Source organism: Brienomyrus brachyistius, chromosome 13 (genome assembly GCF_023856365.1).
Source record: "Brienomyrus brachyistius isolate T26 chromosome 13, BBRACH_0.4, whole genome shotgun sequence".
In the NCBI taxonomy this organism is placed as follows: Eukaryota; Metazoa; Chordata; class Actinopteri; order Osteoglossiformes; family Mormyridae; genus Brienomyrus; species Brienomyrus brachyistius.
In genome coordinates this window covers 13,999,046-14,025,314 of record NC_064545.1, presented here as the reverse complement: position 1 = coordinate 14,025,314, position 26,269 = coordinate 13,999,046, and the positions used below count along the sequence as shown (strand labels likewise).

General features: G+C 42.4%; 3 protein-coding genes across 5 annotated transcripts; 1 reads left to right on the top strand and 2 right to left on the bottom strand.

The window, feature by feature from the left end:
* Positions 1 to 383: 383 nt before the first annotated feature.
* Positions 384 to 11,088, top strand: kcnj11l (potassium inwardly rectifying channel subfamily J member 11, like). Of its 2 annotated transcripts, none has more exons than XM_048973231.1 (6): positions 384 to 1,535; positions 1,951 to 2,132; positions 3,873 to 4,112; positions 4,357 to 4,626; positions 6,739 to 6,946; positions 9,496 to 11,088. In XM_048973231.1, the coding sequence occupies exons 2-6, from the start codon at positions 1,974 to 1,976 to the stop codon at positions 9,918 to 9,920; spliced, it is 1,302 nt and encodes a 433-aa protein (XP_048829188.1). In that variant the 5' UTR covers positions 384 to 1,535; positions 1,951 to 1,973; the 3' UTR covers positions 9,921 to 11,088. The 2 variants fall into 2 exon arrangements, with proteins under 2 accessions (XP_048829188.1, XP_048829189.1); XM_048973232.1 differs by having other exon boundaries at positions 387 to 501.
* Positions 11,089 to 13,451: 2,363 nt separating this feature from the next.
* Positions 13,452 to 15,367, bottom strand: LOC125706507 (CD59 glycoprotein-like). Its single transcript, XM_048973230.1, has 4 exons — positions 14,938 to 15,367; positions 14,384 to 14,455; positions 13,912 to 14,007; positions 13,452 to 13,832 (listed from the first exon to the last, which is right to left on the bottom strand). Exons 1-4 carry the CDS (start codon positions 15,113 to 15,115, stop codon positions 13,633 to 13,635), a joined length of 546 nt encoding a protein of 181 aa, XP_048829187.1. The 5' UTR covers positions 15,116 to 15,367; the 3' UTR covers positions 13,452 to 13,632.
* A 938-nt stretch (positions 15,368 to 16,305) lies between these two features.
* fbxo3 (F-box protein 3) lies at positions 16,306 to 26,214 on the bottom strand. 2 transcript variants are annotated; one of them, XM_048973102.1, is made up of 11 exons: positions 26,034 to 26,214; positions 25,338 to 25,427; positions 23,951 to 24,114; positions 23,540 to 23,654; positions 23,108 to 23,312; positions 22,109 to 22,154; positions 21,527 to 21,611; positions 21,047 to 21,169; positions 19,772 to 19,887; positions 18,456 to 18,646; positions 16,306 to 18,226 (listed from the first exon to the last, which is right to left on the bottom strand). In XM_048973102.1, exons 1-11 carry the CDS (start codon positions 26,183 to 26,185, stop codon positions 18,101 to 18,103), a joined length of 1,413 nt encoding a protein of 470 aa, XP_048829059.1. In that variant the 5' UTR covers positions 26,186 to 26,214; the 3' UTR covers positions 16,306 to 18,100. The 2 variants fall into 2 exon arrangements, with proteins under 2 accessions (XP_048829059.1, XP_048829060.1); XM_048973103.1 differs by having other exon boundaries at positions 16,306 to 18,223; positions 26,034 to 26,212.
* Positions 26,215 to 26,269: the final 55 nt, after the last annotated feature.

Here is a 26,269-nt window from a genome sequence, read left to right as displayed (position 1 = left end):
AAGTTATTTTTCATTTTAGTGCCACTGACTAATTAATTGATAGAATTATTTGCTTTGAGACGAGTTAATTGTTTTTGGTGAGATGCGGCGTTTTGCAGCTTAACCACAATGTTTTGCTATTTGCATGAACTGTTATGAGAAATGCGCTTGTAGTCCAGAGAATGTTAAACATGTGGAGAAAAAATGGTAACAATTAAATTTGACCATCTTCAGAAATAAACCAGAATGCCCAAACCCCGGGGAATATATTTCAAAATATCACATAGATAAATGCTTAAAATATTTGTTTAATAATGACAAAATTTTTATGACCATAAAACGAAAACCTCGACAAGCATATAGTAATCCAGTTTCTGCTGCGCCCACACAGCCTGTGTTCGGGATCGGGCAGTATTAAGAGTGCAGGTGCTTGACAGACTTCGTGGAGTACATAAGGACATGCAAATTCCCCTAGGAATAAACAAGCCTTGTGGAGGAAAAAATGCATTTTAAAGAGCACAGGTACCATAACAACTTTGCAGCCTGTATAGCTTATCTACATGCTAAGAAATATTATTTTGTTTGTGGTTGGAAATACTGACAAAGTTACCGTTTATATACCGTTTTAAATAATATAGGGTATAATATTTGAGCAGTTGTGTTTTTTTGTTCGATGCATAAACCTTTCGGCGGTGCGTTCTGTGCCGTGAATCTGGCATTTGTGTAATTTAAAAAAAGATTTCATTTTGTCAATGTGATTAAAGAGAGAAACGGAGAATAGAGGACGAGAGAACAGGACATTTAATAGGATAAAGAAACTATGCTTTTACTGTATTGCTCGTATGTACGATGGCAATGAGGATTATTCCGTTTAAATCCACACTGATTTGAAATTATTTATGTGCTAAATGAGAGAACGCCTTTCGCCCTTCTCAAGATCAAAAGCCACCAGAAAGGGGATCTGGTACGTGGCTATATATGCGTGCTCTTTCTTGCTTGGGCACCCGATCGTTTTCCCACTGCGACTTTGATCGGATATAACCTTCGTACGGGAAAGAAGACAGGCTTATTCCTACACTTCTGCGATCTTTGAGACATTCAACGAGAAATAAAAAGGTAGAAGCGCTGCCGCGGCCTGTTTACGTTCTTTGAGGAAAACTGACTCCCTATCGGCCATCAAAGTACCTGCAGCTCGGTAAAGATACGGCGTTGTCTTCCCAGGGATTGGGGGTGTGAGAGGACACCCCAATTTACTCAATTATTACCGTTATACTCCTATAACATTTGTACATTTTATAACGTGGTAGTTCCGCGATTGCAGGGAACAGTGTTTATCGGTGTGTGACGCCGGGAGAGCAAACAAGAGGCAGACCCCGTAGTGCAAGAGATGGGCAGTTTACTTCTATAACCAGGTACAACCAAAGCCAAGTCCACAAGTCACAGTCGTAGTCGGGTCGGATGCAGGGAGTCGAAAGCCGGAAGGGTCAGTCCCACGAGCAGGCACAGGACAAGAGGGGAGGACGAGCAGTGGAGACGGATCGGGATCGCAGGAGAAGGTGAGAACGTAGGTAGGCAGGCAGGACGCAGAGATAACGGGGAAGACAATAAACAAAGGAAACGCTCAGTAAGGCACATAAGTATGGCAACAATACTTCGCAACGTCAGTTGTCTGTGATCCGCTTAAGAAGCGAAGGCAATCAGCGGCGATACCTGCTGTTGGTACGTCCCACCACTGTGGGCGTGAAACGGTGTTGGGGTATAGCCGAAATTTTTACAGATTTTCTGTAATGCCAGCTGCGAGCTTTTCAAATGATGCATTTTGGGGCAGTTAACTGATAAAAGTGTCATATGTGCATAACTGTCATCTCACTGCATAAAACACGTTTTGCGTGGAAAAAAATGCAGTCTGTATGACTGGCAACATTGTCCGAACAAACAGGCTCATACAGATACCGGTTTCCCCCCCCCCAGAACGTAACCAAAGGAGCAGCAGGATGCTGGCCAGGAAAGGCTTGCTCCCTGATGGCTTCTTCTTGACCCGGCTGACAGAGGGTGCCACCGAGACCAATCGGTTCCGATCCAAGGCCCAAAGAGCCCGTTTTATCACAAAGACTGGGTCCTGCAATGTGGCCCACAAGAACATCATGGAGCAGGTTGGATGTCAGCCTCTCAGTCACAATACAAATTTCATGATTTAGAGGCTTTAATATCATCAGACACGTATGACATTATAGGAATAACTGAAACATGGATGAGTGACAATGATGGTGAAGAATATAATATGGATGGTTACGCGTTGTTCCGTAGAGACCGGATAGTAAAGAAGGGCGGTGGTGTTGCAGTATATGTAAAAGTAAACTTACAGGCAAGGGAGCTCACTGATAAAAATAAAAGTACAGAAGCTGTATGGATAAAACTAGATGCTAAAAACTCGGGGTTTGTTATAGAGCAACTAATGTAGCTGCAGAGGAGAGCAGAATGTTATATGACGATATCAGGATTATGAGTAACAAAAATGATGTGGTGGTTATGGGTGATTTTAACTTAGCTGGGATTCAGTGGGACACTGGCTCTTCTGTAAAAGAACTTGTAGGGCTACGAGAATGACTCCTGGTCTTAGAGGAATGTCTTATGAGAGGAGGTTAGCTGAGCTGAATCTGTTTAGCCTTGAGCAAAGGAGACTGAGGGGGGACATGATCCAGGTGTATAAGATTCCAACAGGTCAGGATGCTGTTCAGCCAAATAGTTACTTCAATATTAGTTTAAATACTAGAACTTGTGGCCATAACTGGAAATTAACAGGAGAACATTTCAAAAAACGAATTTGAGGAAGCACGTCTTTACACAGCGTGTAGTTAGAGTATGGAGTAGTCTTCCTGCTAGTGTAGCACAAACTAGATAAAATTTTAAGAACTCTGAGCTATTAGTTAAGTTCTCCCCAAACGAGCTTGATGAGCTGAATGGCCTCCTCTCGTTTGTAAATTTCTTATGTTCTTATGTTCAATCAGTAAATGTAAAATAACAACCAGTATTATTCTAGATTATTGCCACGTGCTATGGTATGTACATTCTTCGGAATATGGATTGTCAATTCTGCCGCTCTGTGTATTTGTGTAATACGTAAATCCCAAGTAGCACAGGGTATGATGTAGGGTGCAGTCTGAAGGGGATGTTTGCTCATAATGCAGCACGCTTACTTACACAAACTACTGACAGTTTGGAGACACCACCCCACCTAAAGTGCAGATCTTTGGACTTGATGGAGGACACTCATGCGGACATTAGTGTACATGTTCCTGCATGTTCACTTAAAATTCAAGAAATTGGAATGTGGTGGAGACAACAGTGGTCCTCACCCTCAATATATAATCTGGATTCGCCCGACTCCCATAAATAGAACTTCGTATAGTTGCCCAGATTTGTAAATTTGACATTCATATTTTTTTCATTTTAATATTTTTGGATGACATGTAAGCAATACTGAATATGACTTTGATCAGATAATATCACATAATTTATATATTTGCTTGTGTTTTAATATTGAGCTATTTTTGGTTATGGTTGGCAACCAGTCTCACTCATGTGTCTTGCTAAGAGTGAAATATTCGCTTAATGAACTTTAGTGTTAATTATTAATTCAGAAATGTAATACACAACCTTTGGTTTCTTAGTGTTTTTACACTCTCTGCTTGTTAAAGATACAGTGATTATGTTGGTAAAAGACCTGCACCATCTTGAGAATGGTAAAAATATGGTATACACACACATACACACATATATATATTTTTACATATATAAATAAAAAAAACTGACCAGTCTTCACAACTTGCTGGCACTGCTGAGAGGTTTGGACTCTTGTCAGTAGTAAGTGACCCTCCACCTCATGCTTCCAGGGTAGATTCCTGCAGGATGTCTTCACCACCATGGTAGACCTGAAGTGGCAGCACTCCTTACTTATCTTCACCTCAGCCTTCATCTGCTCCTGGATGCTCTTTGCCATGGCCTGGTGGCTGCTGGCCTTTGCCCATGGGGACCTGGAGCTCCGTGACCCAGAGAGCGGGCCTGCTCCGGTGCCCTGTGTCACTGCCATCCAGTCCTTCACCTCCGCGTTCCTCTTTTCCATCGAGGTCCAGGTGGGGGCTCTTTTTTGCCTCTGATTCACCATGAATTGTTTCTTTTATGATGTTTACACACAAAGAAATATCTGAACGTTTAAATCACCTGAGAGTTTTCATTTGACTGGAGTAGCTATATATTCCACTTCAATGCCCTTGTATTCACTCTGCTGCAGTGCTACCAGCTTACCACTAGGCTCCTCAGCAATTTTTTGTGATCGGCATTGCAGTGTATTTTCCGGACTCTGTCACTTGCCTTTAGGTGACAATTGGGTTTGGGGGTCGGATGGTGACGGAGGAGTGTCCGGTGGCCATCACGATACTCATTATCCAGAACATCCTGGGCCTGATCATCAATGCTGTCATGTTGGGCTGCATCTTCATGAAGACGGCACAAGCAAACCGCCGCGCCGAGACTCTCATCTTCTCCCGCAATGCTGTCATTGCCCCCCGCAATGGCCGGCCCACCTTAATGTTCCGTGTGGGGGACCTAAGGAAGAGTATGATTATCTCTGCCACCATTCAGCTGCAGGTGAGAGAAGAGATGGTAATTTAGCCAAGGTCACCTAGGCATGATCGTGAGCCCTGAACACTTCTCATGGCTCAACAAACGTCAGTAATGAGCAGCCGCACTGGACCCCTGTACTTCCCAATTTGTATTTCTGTATTACTGGTGACTTCACTTTTGATATGAAATTTAAATTAAATGAATTAATCTGCACTCAACAGTGTCAATCAAAAGTTTGGACACACCAAGCTGCCTACAAAGGCGAGTGACAATGTTGCATCACATGACTGGGCACCTCACCGAAACACAGTAGATATGGTTTTGGAGGAGCCTGACTAGAAAGTGAAAGAAATGCGCCAGTCAGTGCTCAGCATACAGTATATGTGGGACCTCCTTTAGGGCAGCTGGAATGGCATCTTGGGGTTAAGGGTCTTGCTCAAGGGCTGATGGTGGAATCACTCTGCTGATTATGGAATTCAAATCGGCAACCTTCTGAGTCTCAGCCCATAGAGCTGACCCCCAAAATTATTTTAATACGTTTTTTCGTCAGTGCATCTTTACAATTATGTTATTTTGTAGTTGTAATGTCTATCGTATTTCTAAAATGTGGAGAGTAGTACAAATAAACTTTTGTATAGGTGGGTGTGTCCAAACTTCTGACTGGTACCGTACCTCCAGAAATATGAATAGGTGAATAAATTGTGCAGATGCATTTTCCTGCCTACTGCTGGCTGCACGGAGACTTTGAGTAAAAATGAGCACAGATTTTGTCATTTAATTTATCAGTCATTAAACTTTGATATGTTCCTTTTTTCTGATATTGAAAAGTCATTTAGGAAATAATGACTTGCCGTTGGCTTTAACAGAACTATCGTACAATGGCCTAGATCAACAAGAAAATAGTATACGTCTACATATTTGTAGATAGAAATTGAGGACTGTATGGTTACAGCGAGTCTGTTAAATGGCTGAACAGCAGTGCTGTCTGCCACCTCTAACAAGGAAAAGAGATAATGAGCACCTCTGTATGCCGCTTTAATAGAACAAAGCAAGACAGATTATTGTCCAGTTAAATGATTTAATATTGCGGGGTAAAATGAAACTTACTGAACCCAATGTGAAAAATTGTAGATGACACATAGCATTGGAGGCAAATTGGGTTTCAGGTTTGCCACATTATTTTAAATATATATCAAGTTTCAGTGAAATAAGAACAGTATTAGGTGGTAGATTCCCGAAGGTGTTGCGGTAATGACAGAAATCAGTCAAAATTATTAATTTAAAATTTACATTATTTCTCATGACTGGGTGCAGGCGTAGCAGGCAGGGAAGCACTCGAGTCCATAATATGGGGATTATTGAAGGGAAACCAACAAATCCGGGACATACAGGCAGCAGAACTCACGTCAGGACTTCACAACGTTAATGACAATACTAAGGAGACAGACTGAACGCAGACTTAAATACAAGAGACTAATCAGAAATAACACGGGACAGCTGGTCACATCGGGATTTCACACAAGGTAATGAGGGGGGTGTGGCACACAGGAGGATCGAACGATTGGGCGTGACATCATTTCAGAGCATACCTGTTAATTTACCCTTACAAACACTTGGTTATTAATAGCTAAAAAAAATTGTGGATGCAAGTCTTTTTAAATACTTCGTGTTTGAAATCTTTGTAACGAAGCTTTCGTGAGAATCACCTGGCTACCCTGGAGAGTTACCTCTTGGTCTCTGACAGTATAATTCAGGTAGGGGTGAGTCTGATTGAATCACATGCTTATGTGAAACATGTTGCACCTTCTTTCTATAACCCTTCAGAAATGTGTTTGGGTTGATTAGGGTAAATTGGTGGCATCAGGTCTAGTAAGTTGACCATTTGATTAGATCCTTCAGATAATGACTCAAGACCCTCTTCTGGGAAGGATCTCAGCTAATTCATCCTATCACTGATCTGCTCTCTGCCTTGTTTATGGTGTCTTGACACTTGGTAGAACCCTAGTGCTTATTTGATTGACTTTTCTGATGTAGCTTCTGTTCCCTTGCTAACTTGCACTTGTTTCGGATCACTCATTAGTCTAGTGGCACTTGTACCTGAAAGCTTGTTTGTACCACTCTTGCCTCGGCTGGCAGGTGATCCGCAAGACAGTGACGGCTGAGGGGGAGGTGATCCCAGTGTGTCAGCTAGACATCCAGGTGGAGAACCCCCTTCGCAGTAACGGCATTTTCCTGGTCTCGCCTCTCATCATCAGCCATACCATCGAGCGCGACAGTCCCCTCTACGATCTCTCTGCCCAGTCACTGCCCAATGAGAACTTGGAGGTCATTGTCATCCTGGAGGGTAAGCTGATGGGGAGTCCTGCATTATACCCCCTACTGTCCTCTGCATTCATTGCAGCATGAGCGTGAATCAAATTATTGTTTTAATATCAGTATTTTTGCATAGATTTAATGGGTTTGAATATTTGTTTCAGACTTGGAGTAACATTACACAATCACATTCAAATAAAATATGGACACATTTCCTCATGAATGTCTTTCCATCAAGGCCAATCTGGTCCAAGAGTTCATAGCAGTTTTTGTCAGATATACTACACTTGCAGTATAAACATTAGGGACACCTTCTTCATATTGCATTGGTCCCCTTTTTACCCCTAGAACAGAATCATCTGTCATGGACTCAACAAGGCGTGAAAAGCTTGCCACGAGCTTGTTGTACTAGCTGCCTGCAGTGCTTCAGGGTTGTGCTGAGTTGTTTGTGTGTCATCCCACGGGACTTTACTGAGCTTAATAAACCCAACAGTAAAGGCATTGACATCTTTTTATCCTCACATGCAATCCATGTCTGAATTCTCTCAACCCATAGCGATCCTTATTTAACCTGTCTCCTTCCCTTCAATTATACTGATTACTGTAGATTTATTAGGTAAATCCATTATGGTATTATAACTTTCACCTGGATTCATCTCTTCAGTCTTTAAAGATCAGGCATCTTCTGACCGTAGACATCAGTCAGAAATTAATCTATGAATTATGTTTATATTTAGGCAACATTTCTCAGTCTAGTAGTTCTGAAAATGCACGGCAAATTAATAGACGCGTTGCAATTGACAGACGCAGGCAAATCTTGAAAACACATGCAAAAACAAAAAAATGCCGATTCTGCTCACAACGGAAGTTTCCGGGGGACAATAAAAGCAGACGGACCATGCGAGGACCACTAAACCGCCGGAAGATTTTAAGAAAGCTTATAATGATGGAATTGTCTTGTCCAGTACATAGATGACGATGCACACTGGTTACTTTTGCAGTTCTAGCCATTTCACAATTTGTGCAAAGTCTGGTTCATAACTAAGAAAATTAGGTTATTTAAGCTGTAACGAGATATTGGTTTAGCATTTTGGGTTCATGACAACTGTTGCACATGCTATGTTTTTCCAGATTTGTTTATGGGCGAATTTTAATTATTTTGCATGTGTATGTGCAGTGTCTTGGTATATCTTTTACCTATTTTCTTAGCTGTTAACGGAACTTAATTTGCGCTAATTTCGAAATGGCTCGAACCGTAAAAAATAAACGCTGTGCACCGTTGTCTGTGTACTGTACAAAATTCTGTCATTAAAAAACTGGCGTTGTCCTATACTTTCCGCGGTGTTTTCCAAGTCAAGTAGTCTGAGATCTCTTGATTTCTAAAGCTGATACTCTCTCCCGTGTAATATAGCATGTAATAGCTTTAGATGTGCCTTTGATTACTAGTAAAAGGTTGGACGGTTTGGTCGTGAACATTGTATGGGGGAACAAAAATAATTTTATTAGTGTGGTTATGATTGCGAATCAAGCTACTAGCGGTTTTAATTTCCTTCATTGAACAATTACCTAATACGGAGCCCCTAAGAGATTAGGGTGGGAAAATATTTTTTGAAATACTTTTGCGTACCCTAGCAAAACTTATGCGATCCCAGAACACTTGCCCACTTCTTACTTGATGCAACGTGACGGCAAGGATAAACCGAAATAATACAGACGTGTCCTGTAAAGTGTGCTTTAAGCATTAAAATATGGGGGACAATGCACACCATGTAACTTTCATATTATATTTTTATACGTATTTATTAATATTTGCACTGTGTCCTCCAGTCACTTAAAGCAATGAAGTGCACACACAAGCATTGAAAGGGAGATACCTGAAAGTGGGTTTGGATTTAAACCCTAACAATGATACTGCAGTAAAATTATAGCTTTATATGTAATTATAGCAATTATAACTTTATATTCAGTTTTCTGGCTGCAATATCTTTCAACAAAAGCAAGGAACACCCACTGATTTTCCAGATTTTCTTACGATCAAAGTCTAATATTTCAGTGTTTGTGTGCAGTTCATTCATGTTCATTAGCCCATCTGTTTTGCTTACAGTGACTGCAGTTATTAATAACTACATATAAAAACACATGAAAATTACATGGTGTGCATCCTCTGTAGTTTAAGGCTTAAAACACACTTAAATGGACATGTCTGTATCGTTTAGGTTTATACTTATTCGTCCAATAATTCTATCTTTTGTACTTTAAACGGACACAGTACATTTGTAATGGAAAAGTATTGCAAGGGAACGTGGAACTGTTTCATAAAATATTTTCCCACCCTGACCTCCTAGGGGCGTTGTACTCTTAAGAATAAAAGTTATTTTTAAGAATGCATTAAAAAGTCATTTAGGAAATAATGGCTTGCTGTTGGTCTTAACAGAACTATTGCATCTATCTGGAATATCTTACTTAATTATGCTTTCAATTCTGTTGGTCGCCCAGACTTGTCAAGTCTCAAGCATTTTTGTTTACTCATCTGGCTCTCAAGAGGAGATTAAGGACCCAATGTTCTTGCTTGATTGGCAGGGGTGGTGGAGACGACAGGCATCACCATGCAGGCCCGTACATCCTACACCCCGGAGGAGATTCTGTGGGGCCGTCGCTTTGTGTCCATCATAACAGAAGAGGATGGCCGCTACTCTGTAGATTACTCCAAGTTCGGGAACACGATTCCTGTCCGGATGTCTTCCCTCAGTGCCAAGGAGCTGGACCAGACCCGGGGAGTGCAGGGAGGGGGCACGTCCAGGGCCCAGCTTCAGGGCTGGGGACTGGTCCGGGCCGGCAGAGGCGGCTACCGGAGGGGGGGCAGGGCCCGCGAAAGCACTGCCTCCCAGCCCTGGTACAGCCATGTGGAGGAAGGAGAGGAGCAAGACAGCATGGCGGGAAGGGAGGTAAAGAAACAGATTCCACCCGAAGAGATCAGCAGGGGGACTGAGATGGAGGGAGACTGAGCAAAGAAGGACAAAGAAAATAAAGGGGGGGGGGGAACAAATGTACATTCACCAGAAACAGTGCCGTCCCTTTTCCAAGCAGTTTTTTCCAGTGAGTTTTTCTGTTTCCTTTGTTGTCCGTGAGATGTATTATGCCATATAAAGCAACCTAATATTGCGAGCCCCTGTCTATTTTGTGGGAAATATTATCACATACGGGAAAGCTAGGAAAAGTGTTAGGACCAAAATCTTACCCTTTCAAGGAGATCCCAGAGATGTGTGATTTGAGTAACGTATAAGACTGCGATACACCAGCGATATCACAGAACTCCGTGTGCCCTTTGAATGAGTGATCAGGCATGCAGGTATGCACTGCCATTTCAGAATGGGCTGGAATTGCACATTTCTCCTTAGAAATCTCATTGTCTGTTGTGCAATTGTTCATTTTCCATCTGTTTGCTTCATCGACAGCCATAAATATGGCATCAAATGGCTGGATTGTCTCCCTAAAAAGGTCATGGCATGTCGGAAACTTAGAGTAATTATTTCCAGAGTTTTCCCCCCTAGTTGTGTAATCTAAGGCAGGGATTTAGAAAACAAAACTTTCTTAACCTGCCTTAAGGGTTCTGAAGCATCTGGCAGTAACTGTTTCTATGAATTTGTTTTTAACAGAATCTTTTATTGTACAGGTTACAATGACGGTACAAAGTTTGTGAGAAGTAGCTTTACAATGTATTAGAAAATATTATAAAAATAAATGTGTGATGTTGAGAAATTTCCAGTATTCATTAGCAATACTGTTAGTTTTTCTGTAATTATAAAAGCCACATGAATCCCTGGTCATGTACTGTATGCAGATAATTTATCAACATAACCTGTCAACAGCACCGTTAATTTCACTTGATTTTCACATACTGTCAGTGTAAACTTGAGTGTACAATTCAGCAATTTTTGAAACTAGCATTTTCCTGCCCTGGACTTGCTGACACAATTTCAACCATAAAAATTCAAGTCCACAGTTATGCTAGAGCTCTAAGTCAGGGTTCTTGCGGATCCTTAAAAAGGCTTATTTTAGATCTGCAGAATTTAAGGCATATAAGAAGGATATAATTAAAAAGTATATTTTTTCTGGCACATAGTCTTATATAATGTGGTTTAATATTTAATAAAATCATGAATGTTTATGGAATCATATGACCTCCGAGCTTGCATGCCTTGTTTATCATTGCCATGATAACTGCGTGAGGTGTGTATATATGTATATAGCCTGAGTAAACTCATTTTCATTTCATGGGTTTGGCGTAAACTAGCGGACGTTACCATTGTAGTTCGCGTCAGTACTATCCGTTGTCAATGTGGGGAAATGCAAATTTAATGAGAATTGGACAGAGAATGACAAATATGCAGGTTGGCTACAATGCTCTACAGACCCAGACCCAGGTTTTAAATGCTCGTAGTGCAAGAAAACCTGTAAATTGGGTAATATGGGTATTCAAGTGGTTAAGACCCATCATGCGTCAGAGAAACACAAACGCTATGAGTCCTCAAAGAGGATTTCATTACGCATCCAGGACTACGTTCAGTGTGGGCCTAGTCGGCCAGATGCTACTTTGGAAGCTCAAACCGCTGTCGAAGTTACAGCTTCGGAAGTATCGTGTTCGACATCTTTTTCTGGGTTTTCAACAAGAGCAACATTTAAGGCCAAAGTGCTTTGGTCTCTATACACGGTGAGCCAACATCATTCATACAAATCCAATAGTGAAATGCACACAGTGGTTCAATTGATGTTCCCGAATTCAGATATACAGTAGTAATATCGCTGACATGCAGGAGGGATAAGACTGCATTTATATCTAGGTTCGGTATTGCACCGTTCATCCAACTTGAGCTGAGGTCAGCTGTGAATGACGACAGCTATGTTTGATGAAAGTTTAAACAAATCAATTAAATCAAAACAAGTAGACCTTCGTCTGAAACAATGGACCACTACTAAGATTGGAACATTTGTGGAATTGCGCTACTATGGATCACAATTTAAGCAGCCTCTAAGTTTGCTAAGTGTGTCATTAGAAACGTAATTTTTTTACATGTAGGGTTTAAATGTACATGCCTCTGTGAAACCACACTCCTCACAATGTGCACAGTGTCACTTGATGGTAACAAGTGGATCTTTTAAAATCGTTGTGCAGTTCATGTATATATGTCGCACGTTTAAAATGGCAAGAGCTATTGGTTTTTTTTTTTTTGGTCGTGAAAATGGTATTTATTTTCTTTTTGAGGTCTTAGAAAGGTCTTAAAAAGTCTTAATTTTGATGTTAAAATCTGTGCGGCAACTCTGTAAGTAATGGAGACTAAGAAGATCTTTTAATAGCTGAACGAAGCCTTCAAGAAAAGAGGTGGAGATGCCATGTGAAATGGGTCTTCAGAGCAGCCCCTGCTGAGGACTCCCGGGCGCTGGCACGCAGCTCCCACTGGCTGCGATTGTGTAACGATTTGTCCAGTGCGTGCTGCGTGCACGACAGTGGCAGCATTGAAATCCACCCCACTCATTTGGGCTCATCATAGCTTTCACTGCAGTGCTGTCGTGCCATGCAGCCTTTCCCAGCCTTTGTGCGCTGTGCGTGACAGACAGTGCAGAATACGGAGCTCTCACGCCAACGGAGACGCCGCTGTTTGTCTTCGGGAATAAATCAGATCAGCGTGGTGCCTGGATCTTTAATCGCTGCTTGATTCTGAGAGGTTCACTGGTGCGAATAAGAACTAAGTGAGATCCGACGGTTTGCCACGAGCATCCCCATTCAGTAGGAACACAGTGATCATGGTCATATTTCAAATGAATACAGTGACCTCATTTATAGACGCACATGAGCATCCTGCAATAACACAGCAGAAACAAGCAGCTGGCTAACACTTCAGCCTGGGAGTTGTCACAAACCAAACAAAGACTCCTTCAATCAAACTTTAAAGATATTAACATGTTTAAATCCATTTATACACACTGGAGAAAAAGAACAACCTACATCTTGTATATGTACCTAAATGTGGGTCATAAATACAATGACAAGTAGAAATATACAAGAAATATACACCAATGAGGCAAAACATGACCACCCCCATGTGAAGCCAATAATGTTGTTAATATCACAGAAATATGTATGTCAAGGTCTGAGATATTTCACGGTAAGCCAACGTCTGGTATTAGTAGTTGACATTTTGAATATAGAAGAAATGAGCAGGGAAATGACCTGAGTGACTAACAAGGGTCAAATTAATATGGTGGAACGGCTGGGTCAGAGAATCCCTGAAATGGCAGTGCTTGTGTGGAGCTCACGGTCAGCCATGGTGAGAGCGGTATGAGGAGAGAGAAACCATGAAGCCCTGACAGGGTGCTGGACAGCTCAGACTTGTCAGTGTGAGATGTGAATGGAGACGGTCCTACCTGGTACAAACAAACAGGAAGGTGTGGCTCAAATTGCAGATAATTTTAATGATGGTCAAGGGAAAAATGTCTTTTTTGCATTTCTTCTGTATTCAACATGTTAGTGAGTGGTGAGGTTGTCATAATGTTTTGGGTCATCTGTGTGTATATCTTTTAATCACAAGGCACTCTGTTTTCACTTACGAAATTGATTTTAGGTTAAAATTATGAAGGAATTAGGTGATTTGGTTAGCACTTAAATGTTCTGCCACCCGGTGATCATCGTTAAGGAAGCCGAACTCTCATTTGAAAGGCTTAGGGTACACAGCACCAGAATAGCAGCAGGGGCAGCAGCACAGCGAGCAGGCTGACTCTCCGGGTGCTGGCGGGGCTGCTGTTGCACAGGTTGCTGTTACAGCATCTGTAGGCTAAGCCAGATGACGTTGGAAACATCTGAGCCAGTCGGACGTGGTTGCAGTCGGTGTACCGGACGCACCGCCGGATGGTCATACCACCTGTTAAAGGGGACACTCTTAAGCCAGCGCCTGTCACCTGCTCACCAGATGCTCTGAGAGGCACTAGATAAAAGCCCACCTTGCTCGCCCAGGGCCAGACAGGCGTCCTCAAACGTGCAGTCCTGAATGCAGCGGTCAGAGTGATCCGAACATGAGTAACACTGGAGAGCCGAACCTGGGGACACCAAAGAGCCATCGGGACTGACTTGTATATCGCGTACTGGATCGGTATTGCAAGGCATTTGGTAGCACTATTTCACTTTGTCACAACACTGATTCAGGCAGGAATTGGGTTACTATACAATTAAAAATCAATTCTGTTAGGGATATTTAAGGAGAAAGTCACATTTTTTACATTTTTGACATACTTTGATACAGTACATTTTAACAACATCATAACGTTCCCCGAGCAAGCAACACATAGCTATGCTACACTTTAAACTAAAGAAAATGTATTTCTCTAATTTGGCAATCACAAAATCATATTAATATCGATGTTTTGGTTTCATTTACTACTTAGTCATTAATATTTTAGAAATGTTCTTACTTACCCAGAGCAAAAACAGCAAAGGAGAGTATGAGGAATATACGCAGGAATTTCATTGTGTAGTGGTTCCTCCAGACTTACAGCAGTATTTTAAAAAATAAAGTTTTTTTTAACGATGGATCTTCAAACACAGTTTTAAGTTCAAACAAAGCCTTTACCGCTCCTTATCAGTCTATTCAAACATATGGCTCCCTAAGCTTGTCTGTCACTCATTAAACAATTTTCATTAAGCATACTGATTAAAATGGGGTTATCCTGCACAGAATGCAAAACTATCCACTTGAACCCACATTTCCACAATCAGACTTTAAATAAGCAAAGCAGGAGAAGAGTTGTGCATTTGGAGAACATTTTGCGTATTTTTTTTTTTGTTCTACATCTGGAGTTTCATTTCTCTAAGAAGTTTATGGCAATTGCTGAGACAGCTCATAAGCGCACAAAGACTCAAATATGTACTTAATATTCGTTTTCACATCGCACATAAATAAAGCCCAAAATAAACGATCACTGTAAAGCAAATCGCGTTTTAGTGAAAATAAAAAGAAGTACGTTACTCACCGATTCTGATGTCAGCGATGGGAGTCAGCGCCGCGTTACTGTAATCAGTGCTCTTCATCCAGCTGTTAATATCCCAACCCCTCCTTCCCCCAGCCAAATGAGAAGCTGGACAGTCTAATATTGAGTGGGCATCATCTGGACAAATGCATGTACCCGACAAACAAGACCACAGTATCATCACGCGTCAACCGCTGGCATTTGGCCAGAAAACACATAAAAAACGTTTCTCGCAAAGCAAGCACCCAGTTCTCATTAGAATAAGCTCTGTGTCATAGTACAATGAATGACATTTTAATGGAGAATCCCGCGTTTTTGGTCGGCTGCCCACCAGACAACGTGGGGCGGAGATTTGTTCTCATGTCTCCTGAGTGCTTGAGCAGCTAGGAAAACATTAGATCAACACAAAACCAACAAGATGGATGCACACTAGCCTACATCGGCTTTCAGATGATTAAAATAAGATAGATCTATCTATCTATACATATATATAATGTGTGTTTTCTGTTTGTTCACATTGTGGGGTAAAAAAATATTATTTTCATGTTGTGGGAATTATTTTTCCTTTCCCCAAATGGGAAAACTCAATTTAATATATTTTATATATAAAAAACCATGACTGATATCCAATCCAATCCATCCAATTTCCAACCCACTTATCCTACTGGGTCACTGGGGGGTCCAGAGCCTATCCCAGAAGCAATGGGCACGAGGCAGATGACTCACAGATGAAAAGCCAGAGCTGTCTTCACCTGTATTCCTCTGCCAGGAAAGAATTTTATTTATAGGCCTTTTTTCAGGATGATAAACAGATACAGTGTCCAGCATGAATGAGTACATTCATCCATCCATTTTCCAAACTGCTTATCCTACTGGATGGGGGGCCAGCCCATCGCAGGACACATTCACACCCCAGTCACTCACACATGCACACCTATGGGCAATTTAGTAACTCCAATAAGCCTGTGGGGGGAAACCAGAGTACCTGGAGAAAACCCCACTACGACACAAGGAGAACATGCAAACTCTGCACACATGTGACCCAGGCAGAGACTCAAACCCGGGTCCCAGAGGTGTGAGGCATCAGTGCTATCCACTGCACCACCATGCCACCCCTTAACTAAAATCAGAAAACTAAAAATGTTAATTTTGCATGGTTAGGGCTGGGTAGGGGTTAAGGTTCACATAGCTGGGATTAAGGTTTTCCCATAGAAATGAATGGATGGATGGTGGCAATAAAAATATGAATAAAAACGCGCATACATATGTGTGTGTGTGTGTGTGTGTGTCAGAAGGCAATTTAGAGCTACCTATTCACATGGACACCATGTCTTTCAGATGTGGGAGGAACTACTATATCTGCTCAAATAAAACAGTTTGTCTTCCATATTTATTTAAATCTCTTCTGCGATTTAAACTAAAACATGACAAAACAGAAAAAAATCATGTTCAGGTTGAAACCAAAAATGGTCTGAACTGAACACAAATAACTCAGAAAACACCAACATACTCAAAACCTTTCATAATCTTCTTTTTTCTATGCCAACACATAGAGGACACTGTACAAATCAGCTTAATATTACCTGCAACATAAACATTTGAGTATTTAAACATACAGCATCTTTTTATTTTCCTGACCATAAAACCAAATCAAACATTATATAAAAAAGCATTAACAAATCATCTTAATACAAATCAAACGAGAAGGTAGAAACAGATTGGCCTAATGCTATTGCACAGCTTTAAAGAAAATAAATGTCAACCTCTTAAAGATCACTTCTCCTACACGGTGAAAGAGTACTTAGCCTGCAACAGGCATGTCTGGCAAATTAATCACATTACTCAAACAGCCACTGAATAATCTTATAATCAATAAATTGCAGAGATCACAAAGGATATTCTTGGTGAACAACTACAGGCAAAAAGTACGTCCTAAATTTGAAGAATTGACCCCGCAATATTTTTTTCCATCTTTCTAATTTTCCCTGCCCCAGTTCAAAATGACTCTGCTGCCCCTGTCGTTCTGGAGTTTGTGATGAGCTAATGCTTCCCAGGGGAAGCCTGACCCTGAGCCGCATGGCTCACAGTCAAGCACCTTTTACAGAAGACGGTTCCACTGGCACCTGACTGACACCAACAAGCTCTTGAAGTGATTCATCATTCAATTACTCAGTTAAAAGATCAGGATTTCCCTGCCCTTACTGTCATTGTCATTCTGTTGACAATGTTGATACTTCACCCCCAGAATCGGCGTGTTTCAAGCTTTGGGAGATTCTCTTATGCCCCGGCCCACCCCCCCTCCTGGCCTGCTCTCGGTACCCATGGCGACTGTTAGTGGACAGACTGTCATTGCTGAATTTTTCAGACCGAAAACATCACCATGGTCGACATGCCATAGAAACGGATAGTTATGTGTAGTGAGTTGGGCTAGAGGGGCCCGGTGGGGTGGGGGGAGGGGTGAAGGCTTTGTAAATCAGTAGACATGGGCAGGGAAGCTGGATGGGACCTGTACTGGTTCTGTTCAACAAAAGCACACAGCTTTCAAAGCATGGTACCACACCATCACAAGAGGGGGTAGACAGCCAGTGAGAGCTACAGCTATTTCCCGCAGTGCTGTCCTGCCAGGCTCGCAAAACATCCCCATTAACATCTATTCCATGGAGAATGTTACCATCAGATGGGCTTTGAGACAGGACTCCGACTGGTCTGTATAACTGCCATTGAAAAGCGTGGGCTCATCAATCACCACAGCAACATTCTGGCGGCACAAAAGACACTCCGTGCAGAATATTTTAAACCCCTGGAAATCGCTCCTGTTAACATTTTCACTTCAGGTATATAAGAATAATCGAGACTGCCTTGGATCCACTACTGTACACTGATTCTCAATATTTAAGTATAAGAATTTCAGTGGCGATGCACAGCGCTTTTTGATACTCTAGAAAAATGTGGAGTAAACTGAAAATATGCAGAAAAACATCAAGTGAAGAGGCCACCGGGTAAAGGAAAATGTCCACAGGGTCAGTGGTCCCAGGATGTCCATTCTTATAACACAGGAAGAAAGTTTATTAATCAAAAGGCTTACTAATCAGTAACAGCGAAGGAAGGGGTTTTCAGGCCCCTTACCTCCCCCCACACACACACACTCCTGCCCTGGAGAGGTGTGTCAGATATGGCGTGGGCAGCGCCCACTAGGTGCTGGGATGTTCAGGCCCTGCCCTTCCTCAAAGTCGTCTGTGTCCGACGAGTTTTCTTCAAAGGGGGGCCTCAAGAGGCTGCCTGAGGAACCCTGCTGGGGAGAGGCGGGAGAAACTGAGCCTTGCTGAAAAATATCTTAACACAGCAGAGAGATCAAGGGCTGGAAGGAAGACAAGGGTCTGAGGAGCATGGAGAGTTATTTGTGGAAAACCAGCTGACAGGCTACGTCAGGACAAACACAGATACACAGAGACAGACAAGAACACACACACAGATGCACATACACACACAGACACACAAGAACTGCTTTCTGGGACACTTACCGCCCGCACAGCGGACACACGGAATGGGGGGCAGACCATGTGGAAGCGAGGGATGGTGACGTTGAACTCCTCCTCCTTGTTCTTCAGGCGGTGAAAGGTGTAGTGGCCCTCCATGTGCTCAGAGGTGGTGGAGAAGGTGGTGCAGCTGGCGTACTCATGCACCTTCCCTGGCGACATCACCGGGAACTCACCTGCAGCGAAAGTCACCAAGTGGTTCAGCCTCACACGCTATGTCTCACGCATTTACCAAGCGGGCACTAAACTCCTTATGCTTGGACCAACATCGCAGATTCCACATTGTTATCTGATTCAAGTCAAATGCATTGTACAGTAAGGCCGGGATTAAATTTTAACTAAACTACCAGTGAAGATTTAACAGCTCTTGTTTAAACTCAAAGCTGCAAGGCATTTTAGGAACTGTAGCAGCTTGGATCGAAAACTGGTTAACAGACAGGAAGCAGCGAGTAGTTATCAGAGGTACAATGTCAGACTTAGCTGATACCTGGCTGATGAAATTTAACATAGATAAATGTAAGGTAATCCATGCAGGGAGCAGAAAAAGTACAGATATTTTATGGGTTCCACTGAAATAAAGGTAGCTGATTACGAGAAAGATCTCGGTGTGTATGTTGATGCTTCCATGTCCCACTCTCGCCAGTGTGGGGAAGCAATAAAAAAGGCCAATAGGATGTTTGGTTACATCGCTAGGTGTGTGGAGTTTAAGTCAAGGGAGGTGATGCTACGATTATATAATTCCTTGGTAAGACCCCACCTAGAATATTGTGTGCAGGTTTGGTCACCATACCTTAAGAAGGACATTGCTGCCTTGGAAAAGGTGCAACACAGGGCGACGAGAATGATTCCTGGTCTTAGAGGAATGTCTTATGAGGAAAGGTTAGCTGAGCTAAATCTGTTCAGCCTCAAGCAAAGGAGACATGATCCAGGTATATAAGATTCTAACGGGTCTGGATGCTGTTCAGCCAAATGGCTATTTCAATATTAGTTTAAATACTAGAACTCGTGGCCATAAGTGGAAATTAGTGGGAGAACAAACGAATCTTAAAACGAATCTGAGAAAGCACTTCTTCATACAGCCTGTAGAGTATGGAATAGTCTTTCTACTAGTGTAGCTAAAACTCTGGGTTCCTTTAAATCAGAGCTAGATAAGATTTTAAGAATTCTGAGCTATTAGTTAAGTTCTCCTAAAAAGGAGCTTGATGGGCCGAATGGCCTCCTCTCGTTTGTAAATTTCTTATGTTCTTATGATAAAAAAAAACATGCGTTATCACTGGCGTCAAATCTGGGCGGCTCCCTACCCACAACACCAGGCCCCCGAACTTCCTCCACATTGCCATTGGCATTGGTGATTTTCCAATATCGCGTGTCCAGCTGGCAGATGTTTTCTGGGTGGGCGTTTTTTGCCATCTCGATTCTGGGGAAAGGTGGGAACCTGTGTCAGCAGCTGCCCTTCGTCTCCATCTCTGATGAGGAATCTTTGCATTCGCTACCTGGACATCTCCAGGGTCCCATCTCTGCACTGGAACTCACCAAAAGCCGACCAAAACACTGAAAAGCCAGATGTTTGCTAGGAGAAGCAAAACTGCATCCAACTGCAGGCTAGGAAACCCCTGTCATTGACCAGTCAGCCTCATTTTAAAGGTTTGGATTGACAGAAAAGAATCCTGCTCATCTTTTTTTCTGACCTCTCAATTCTTTATTTTCCATTTGCGCCTGTATGAGTACACATGTGTTGGAATGCTTCTCTTCACTTACTCCTTGCTTTCCATGAGACATACAGACAAGTTAGAGCAAGCTTGGGCAGCCGCTGCACAAGTGTAAGTCACCACACAGCATCCCTGGAGCTGGGGGTTAAGGGTCTTGCTCAAGGGCCTGCAGATACGTGACTGTTCTGCAGAGGCCGGGGCTTGAACTGGCGATCTTTCAATCACAGTCACATTAAATTCTAACGTCACATCAGACCAATCTCCCATTTGAGCTACACATCTCAGAACAAACATGGCTGCCTCCATGAACACGCTGTTGTGTGTTGTTGTTTATATTTTAGCAGATTTGGAGCGAGATTTTTTTTTCGAGAGACAAACAAACAAGAAACACAAACTAGTCAAACAACATTAAAAGATTCATAATATTTTAGTAGATCCATAGCAATATTCTTTTTTCGAGAGGCAAACAAACCACAAACAAACAAGAAACACTAACAAGTCTGCTAAAAATCTTATGTTTTTATATAACTTTCGCCTCGGAGAGAGATAATCGAACACAGGATTAGCCCACTGAGCCACACACCAGCCTCCATCTGCACTTCTTGCTCTCTTCATAGTAACTAATATTCAACATTTTAGAAAAAATTATGATACAGAAACCAAACCAATGTGAATCTCTGACCACTCAGACACCCCACGAATCACATTAGCACTGGTATTAGGGTTAATCCTAGGTTTAGGCACTGGTTTTCAGTCTCGGTTAGGGTTATGGTTCGGATTGCCATTACTGTCCAAGCTAGTGTTAGGGTTATGTTTAGGTCAGGGGTAGCAATCAACAGGGAAATGAAAGTGGCAGCCCCATTTTACCTAATCCTGTAGGTGAAGAAGAAGTGTGGCGGGTGTACAGAGCTGAGCTCGGGCAGGAAGGAGGTAGATACGGACACTTTGATGTCCCCCGTGGTGGCCACACAGTCCTTATCGTGGATGTACCTGAGGACACATAGTAAGAAATTCCCAGAGGTTGTAAACCAAAATCAATCCGAAAGCCTCAGTTCCATCTGCATGTGAAATGTAACTGTACCAGCAAAGAGCTGTTCTGCTCAGTGAAATGACTGAACACACTCAAAATCAAGCAGTGAGCTGTGCAAAACTAATGTTAACGACTTCACGAAAAGTCAGTCTTTGGTGTGCTTGGGACACTATCATATGGGATATAAGGAGAAGCATTTATTCAGGCAGAAAGGATGCGAAGTGGGTCTCCATTTAATTTCACATGACATGTGAGGTTGTCTAAGAGCGAACAGGAGTATACTATGTAAGTGGCATGACCCAGAAAACCAGTCATACCTGAAGATTTGGTCCCGGATGATGGGGTACTCTTCTGTTACCACATTGTGAACGTATGAGGTAAACCACTCCGTAAAGCTAGATCCTAGGATGCAGGGACAGAAGCAGCCAATCACCACACAGAACATCTGCTAGACTTGCACACAGGGACAGCATCTTTGCGCCGAGTGTGAATTGTTATAAACACCCATGACATACTGTGCCAGAAAAAAAACTGCTTTCATTACCCCCCCCCCCCTCCCCCCTCATCACCGACAACACAGACATCCAGCCATACATTTTACCTGCTTGTCCTATTCAGTCTAGCCTGGAATACGGCAGGGAATAACCCAGGATGAGGCACTAACCCATCACATGGCAAACACACACACAGCATTCATGCCTATGGACAATTTGGTAACTCCAGTTCACCTTGCAGTGTGTTTAGATTGTGGGGGGAAACCCTAGTGTCTGGGGGAAACCCCACAATAATACGAGGAGAACAAGCAAACTCCACACACATGGACCCAGGGTGGAGACTCACACCAGGGCATAATGGCCCATAATAATGAAAAAAGAATCAAATTGAAATTCACAGCCCACCTGTAATGAACATGTCAATTGCAGAAGGATCTTGTGCCATTTGATCCTATGAAACAGGAGAGAAAAGTTAAACTTCAATCCAGTTTCACAATGGGAGATGGAGCTTTATTTATCTGACACTCCCCGACAGGGATGTAGCTGTACTGAAGCCTGCCCTAACTCATTCGCCATATTGGTGAATAGTTTCCCATCTGGTGAGATTTTCCCTGTATACAGTCTGCTGTTGGCTGTAACAACAGCAGCGCTTGTGAGAAAGGTAAAGGATTCTTTAGGATTGTGGAGATCACAGGTCAATGGTAAAAATAAAGCCAAGATGATTTCAATGCGTTCAGTTCCACAGATCCAGGGATAAGAAATAAACAAACAATAAAATAAAAAAATCTGCAATTTACCTTTAAAACACATTCACTTATGCGTGATCAAACCACAATAGTAACAACATAACTGGTTACTGTTACCATTACAAGACAAAAATAATGATAAATAAATAAAGATGAACAATAACCTTGAGATTTATACTTGTACTTACCCATGAACAGACTAAAATATTTCATCTGCATTTTTCTCTTTACAGTTCTCATATCCAGCCAGAAATAAAGAAATTAAACCTCCAAACTTTCAGTCAGATTCATTTGTATTAATGTTTTGCATTCCATGTGTTTGGGTCACATCCGGTAAGATTCATTTTCTATTAAAATCTTACATGCTTATTTCATTTTATTGTGCCGTTAAATAATGTTTTATATGACAACTAAAAATGCAGTGTACAAGATATGATTAATGTCAGAATAAAGCCTTGAGTTGACTTGCTTGCTTGGATGTGCTAGGAGTACGTTATCATGACTGACAAGATGGCGAGTGAGCTATAAATTGCAAGCCTCCAAGAGGTTAAGAGCTTTTAAATTAAAATCAAGTCCCTTGCCAGCACCACAAGGCATTTTGCTGGCTTTAAGCAGCCAATGGGACGAGCGTGAGGGCCGACCGTTGGGGAGCACTCACAGGGCACTGGTAGAAGATCTCACCACGACTGCGCCCCTCCACGCTGTCCAGGGCCATATACTGGCTCAGACCTGTGTGGAAACAAAAGGTGAGGGGCAGACACTGCCGCATCCCTTTGCGCTGCTGGAAGCCGCCTGCTGCTGTCTCAATATCCAGCAGATCCTCTGAGCGATAGTGGTTGGACAGGGCCATGCTACCCATCAATCTGTAAACGGCAAACATAAATTAGCAACATGCTAGCAAAACACCAAGTAGTACACGTACAGTGAACAGTTAACCCTGATTTGACTGTAAGTAGAAGAGAATGATGGAATACATTAAGTCTGATAGTAAATTGTGCATACTAATTAACAGGAAATTAATGAGAAGTACACTCAACAGTAAGCTGGACCACACACAAATTAATTTGGCATTGCACCAGTTCTTTCATACCCAGGAACCACCAGCTTTTGTCCGTTATGTATTCGGAAGGAACAGCGGTAATCATTGGGCAATTTGCAGCCAATCTGTGCTTCCACAGCATCCAGGTCCTCCTCGCTTGCGCCCTCTGTTGACAGAGAACCCAAAAACACCAATCAAGAGTCAGATCACACCGTGACAGGGAAACAGAAATATAAGGGGGACCATAGCTGCCAAGGTGACCAGTATTTTAGTTGTCAGCAACTACTTAAATAAAGCATTCCATATATGCAGCATTAAAAATATATCTACCTCCTGCTGAAAGTAATCATTTACCAATAATTTAATTATTACAAACCAATATAGACAATGTTGCAGAAAAGTACTACATACTGTACTGCCAGAATAGCCCTAGAAGGGGAATCAGAAGCATAGCTGAGGTACCTTTCAGAGAGGTGATCATTCTGGGACACTTTTGGCTGAGGTATGTCTTCAGCTGATCCCAAGCCTTCTTCAATGTACTGTAATGATCAATGTAACGGCCCATGTTGCCGTAAAACTCCTGGAAGAGATCCTTCCAGCTCTGACTTTTCTGAGTCTTGTTTGACCTTATTAACATAAAAGGTACAATGGCAGAATATTAAATATAACACTAACATGTTGGTATTTATCAACATTATAATAATAGCTATAACAGTTTACTTGAAATGAGACCAAACATTTTCATACCTTCGTACTGTCTGGACATTATACTGCAGGATATGGCATTTTCAAAACAATGTTATTTTGCTTCCAGTATTTTAATATTTTGGTGATAAAATATGCTGAGGGCAGGGAGGATTTAAGTTTTGCTAAAACATTTTTACTGTGTCATAGGAAAAGAAATTTAAACTTTCCAATTTTAGTGATTGTTCCATTGGACTCATTTCTTGTCATGCCATCCATATCTTGTTGAATCTGTTCTCCCCACGAAAAGTTCTGGTCTCTTAATTGGCCCACCCATCCATCATGATTCATTTTTTTTGTAACTTTATCATTGTTTTCTGAGTAAGTACATACAATTTTTAGGATGGTGGGTGTATTTTGTGTTTCAAAGACATAACATCAATCAACCACGAACATGTTTGCAAAATACGTAAAAGGAGTAACACAGTAGATTTGGCACTTTAGTACTGATACTGAGCCAGAGCCTGAAATCAATGGAAAAAGAAAACAGAAAGATTACTGATTTTTTTAGCACCAAAACTTTGGTGCCTGCTGCAGTGCAAAAGTGCCCTTACAACTTTCACACACACTCAGTCTTGATCATGGTGGGACTCTTCTCACATGGATACAAAGGGAAGGGGTAGTGTGTATGCTTGCCCAATTTTGTAGTGCTGTGTTAAAATATTAACAACAGTTACCTTTATTTCTGCCAACTAAAAATTGCCAAAGTGACAAAGCTTTAACAAAATCAGGAGAAGTTGGTTTCACTTTGTACTGTGGTGACTGCTGGAAAAACAAGTCAAATTGTTACATGATATAGCTCGTAAAGTCATTGCTCGCACAAAACTAGGCCACCTAGTGGACTTGGCCGGTATTCCTCTGCGAAATAAAAAGATAAACAGAATAAGCAGGTAAGATCAGTGGCCTGTACTACGAAGCGGGGTTACTGGCTTATTGGGGTAACTTGTCGGATTTAAGGTAGTCTGGGCAAAATGTAAGTGAACGAATATTAAGTCCATTTAAACTGTGGTACCTTAAATCTGACAAGTTACCCCGATAAGCCTGTAACCCCGCTTCGAAGTACAGACCACAGGAAACAGAAGGGAACCACTGGTTGGCCACTTACTCGGATAACAGCCAGTATTTTTGACAGAGTCCTTTCCACAGCGGGTTGTGTCCTGACAGGCCGTGGAGGCGGCGGCTGACATAACTGCAGCTGAGACATAGTAGGAGACCATAGTGAGAGATACAGATGTTTTGGTGAAAATGCACGGACTGTAATCACTCACGACAACTGACGGGGTTATAACACAGCTAGAGACCTAGCTCCGTAGGTGTTTACACCGGTTTTACACAATCTAATACAAATCAACCAGTAAAGTCAAGAGTGGAGCAGATCGGCCAAATAAATATGCAGAAACAAACTGACGTGAGCGGAGACGGAATACAATAACATTTAAAAGACTGGGCAGCAGGCACTGGGTATGTCATTAGTTTAGCCGTTAATGGTGGGTCGCTGTGTGGTACCCGGCAGCGGACAGGGTGAGGACATAAGCCAGTCGGTAGGAAGCGGCTCCCCAGCTAGCAGTATAAACATGGCCTCGATTTATAGCAATGATCCGCACTGACACCGCGCTACACCATTTAAGCAGCCCTCTTGCTCCATGCATAATGAATCAAAACGCCCGAGATGTTTCAAAACAAGAGGAAAGGAGCTGGGGAGCTAACGCAGCGCCTAGCACCGTGCTAACACCAGTCCGTACGGCCGCGTCCCCTCCGACGAGCAACTAGAGGCGCCAGGCAAGCCGAGGCAATTGCCTACCTGATCAGGTCCCGGAAATCAAGGAAGGACAAAATTAGCAGCAACGGATCCGAAGGCAGATCTTCCAAGCTAAACTCCATGGACGCCGCCATCTTGGAAGCAGGATACTCCCGGTCACAACAAACCCCTCCCCCGCTCATCCTCATCATCATCTTCTCCTCTACTGTCCTCTTCCTCCCCGGACCTCCCACTCCAGGCAGGCGGGGCCGCACGCCGCTTTGTTATCAAACAGTCCG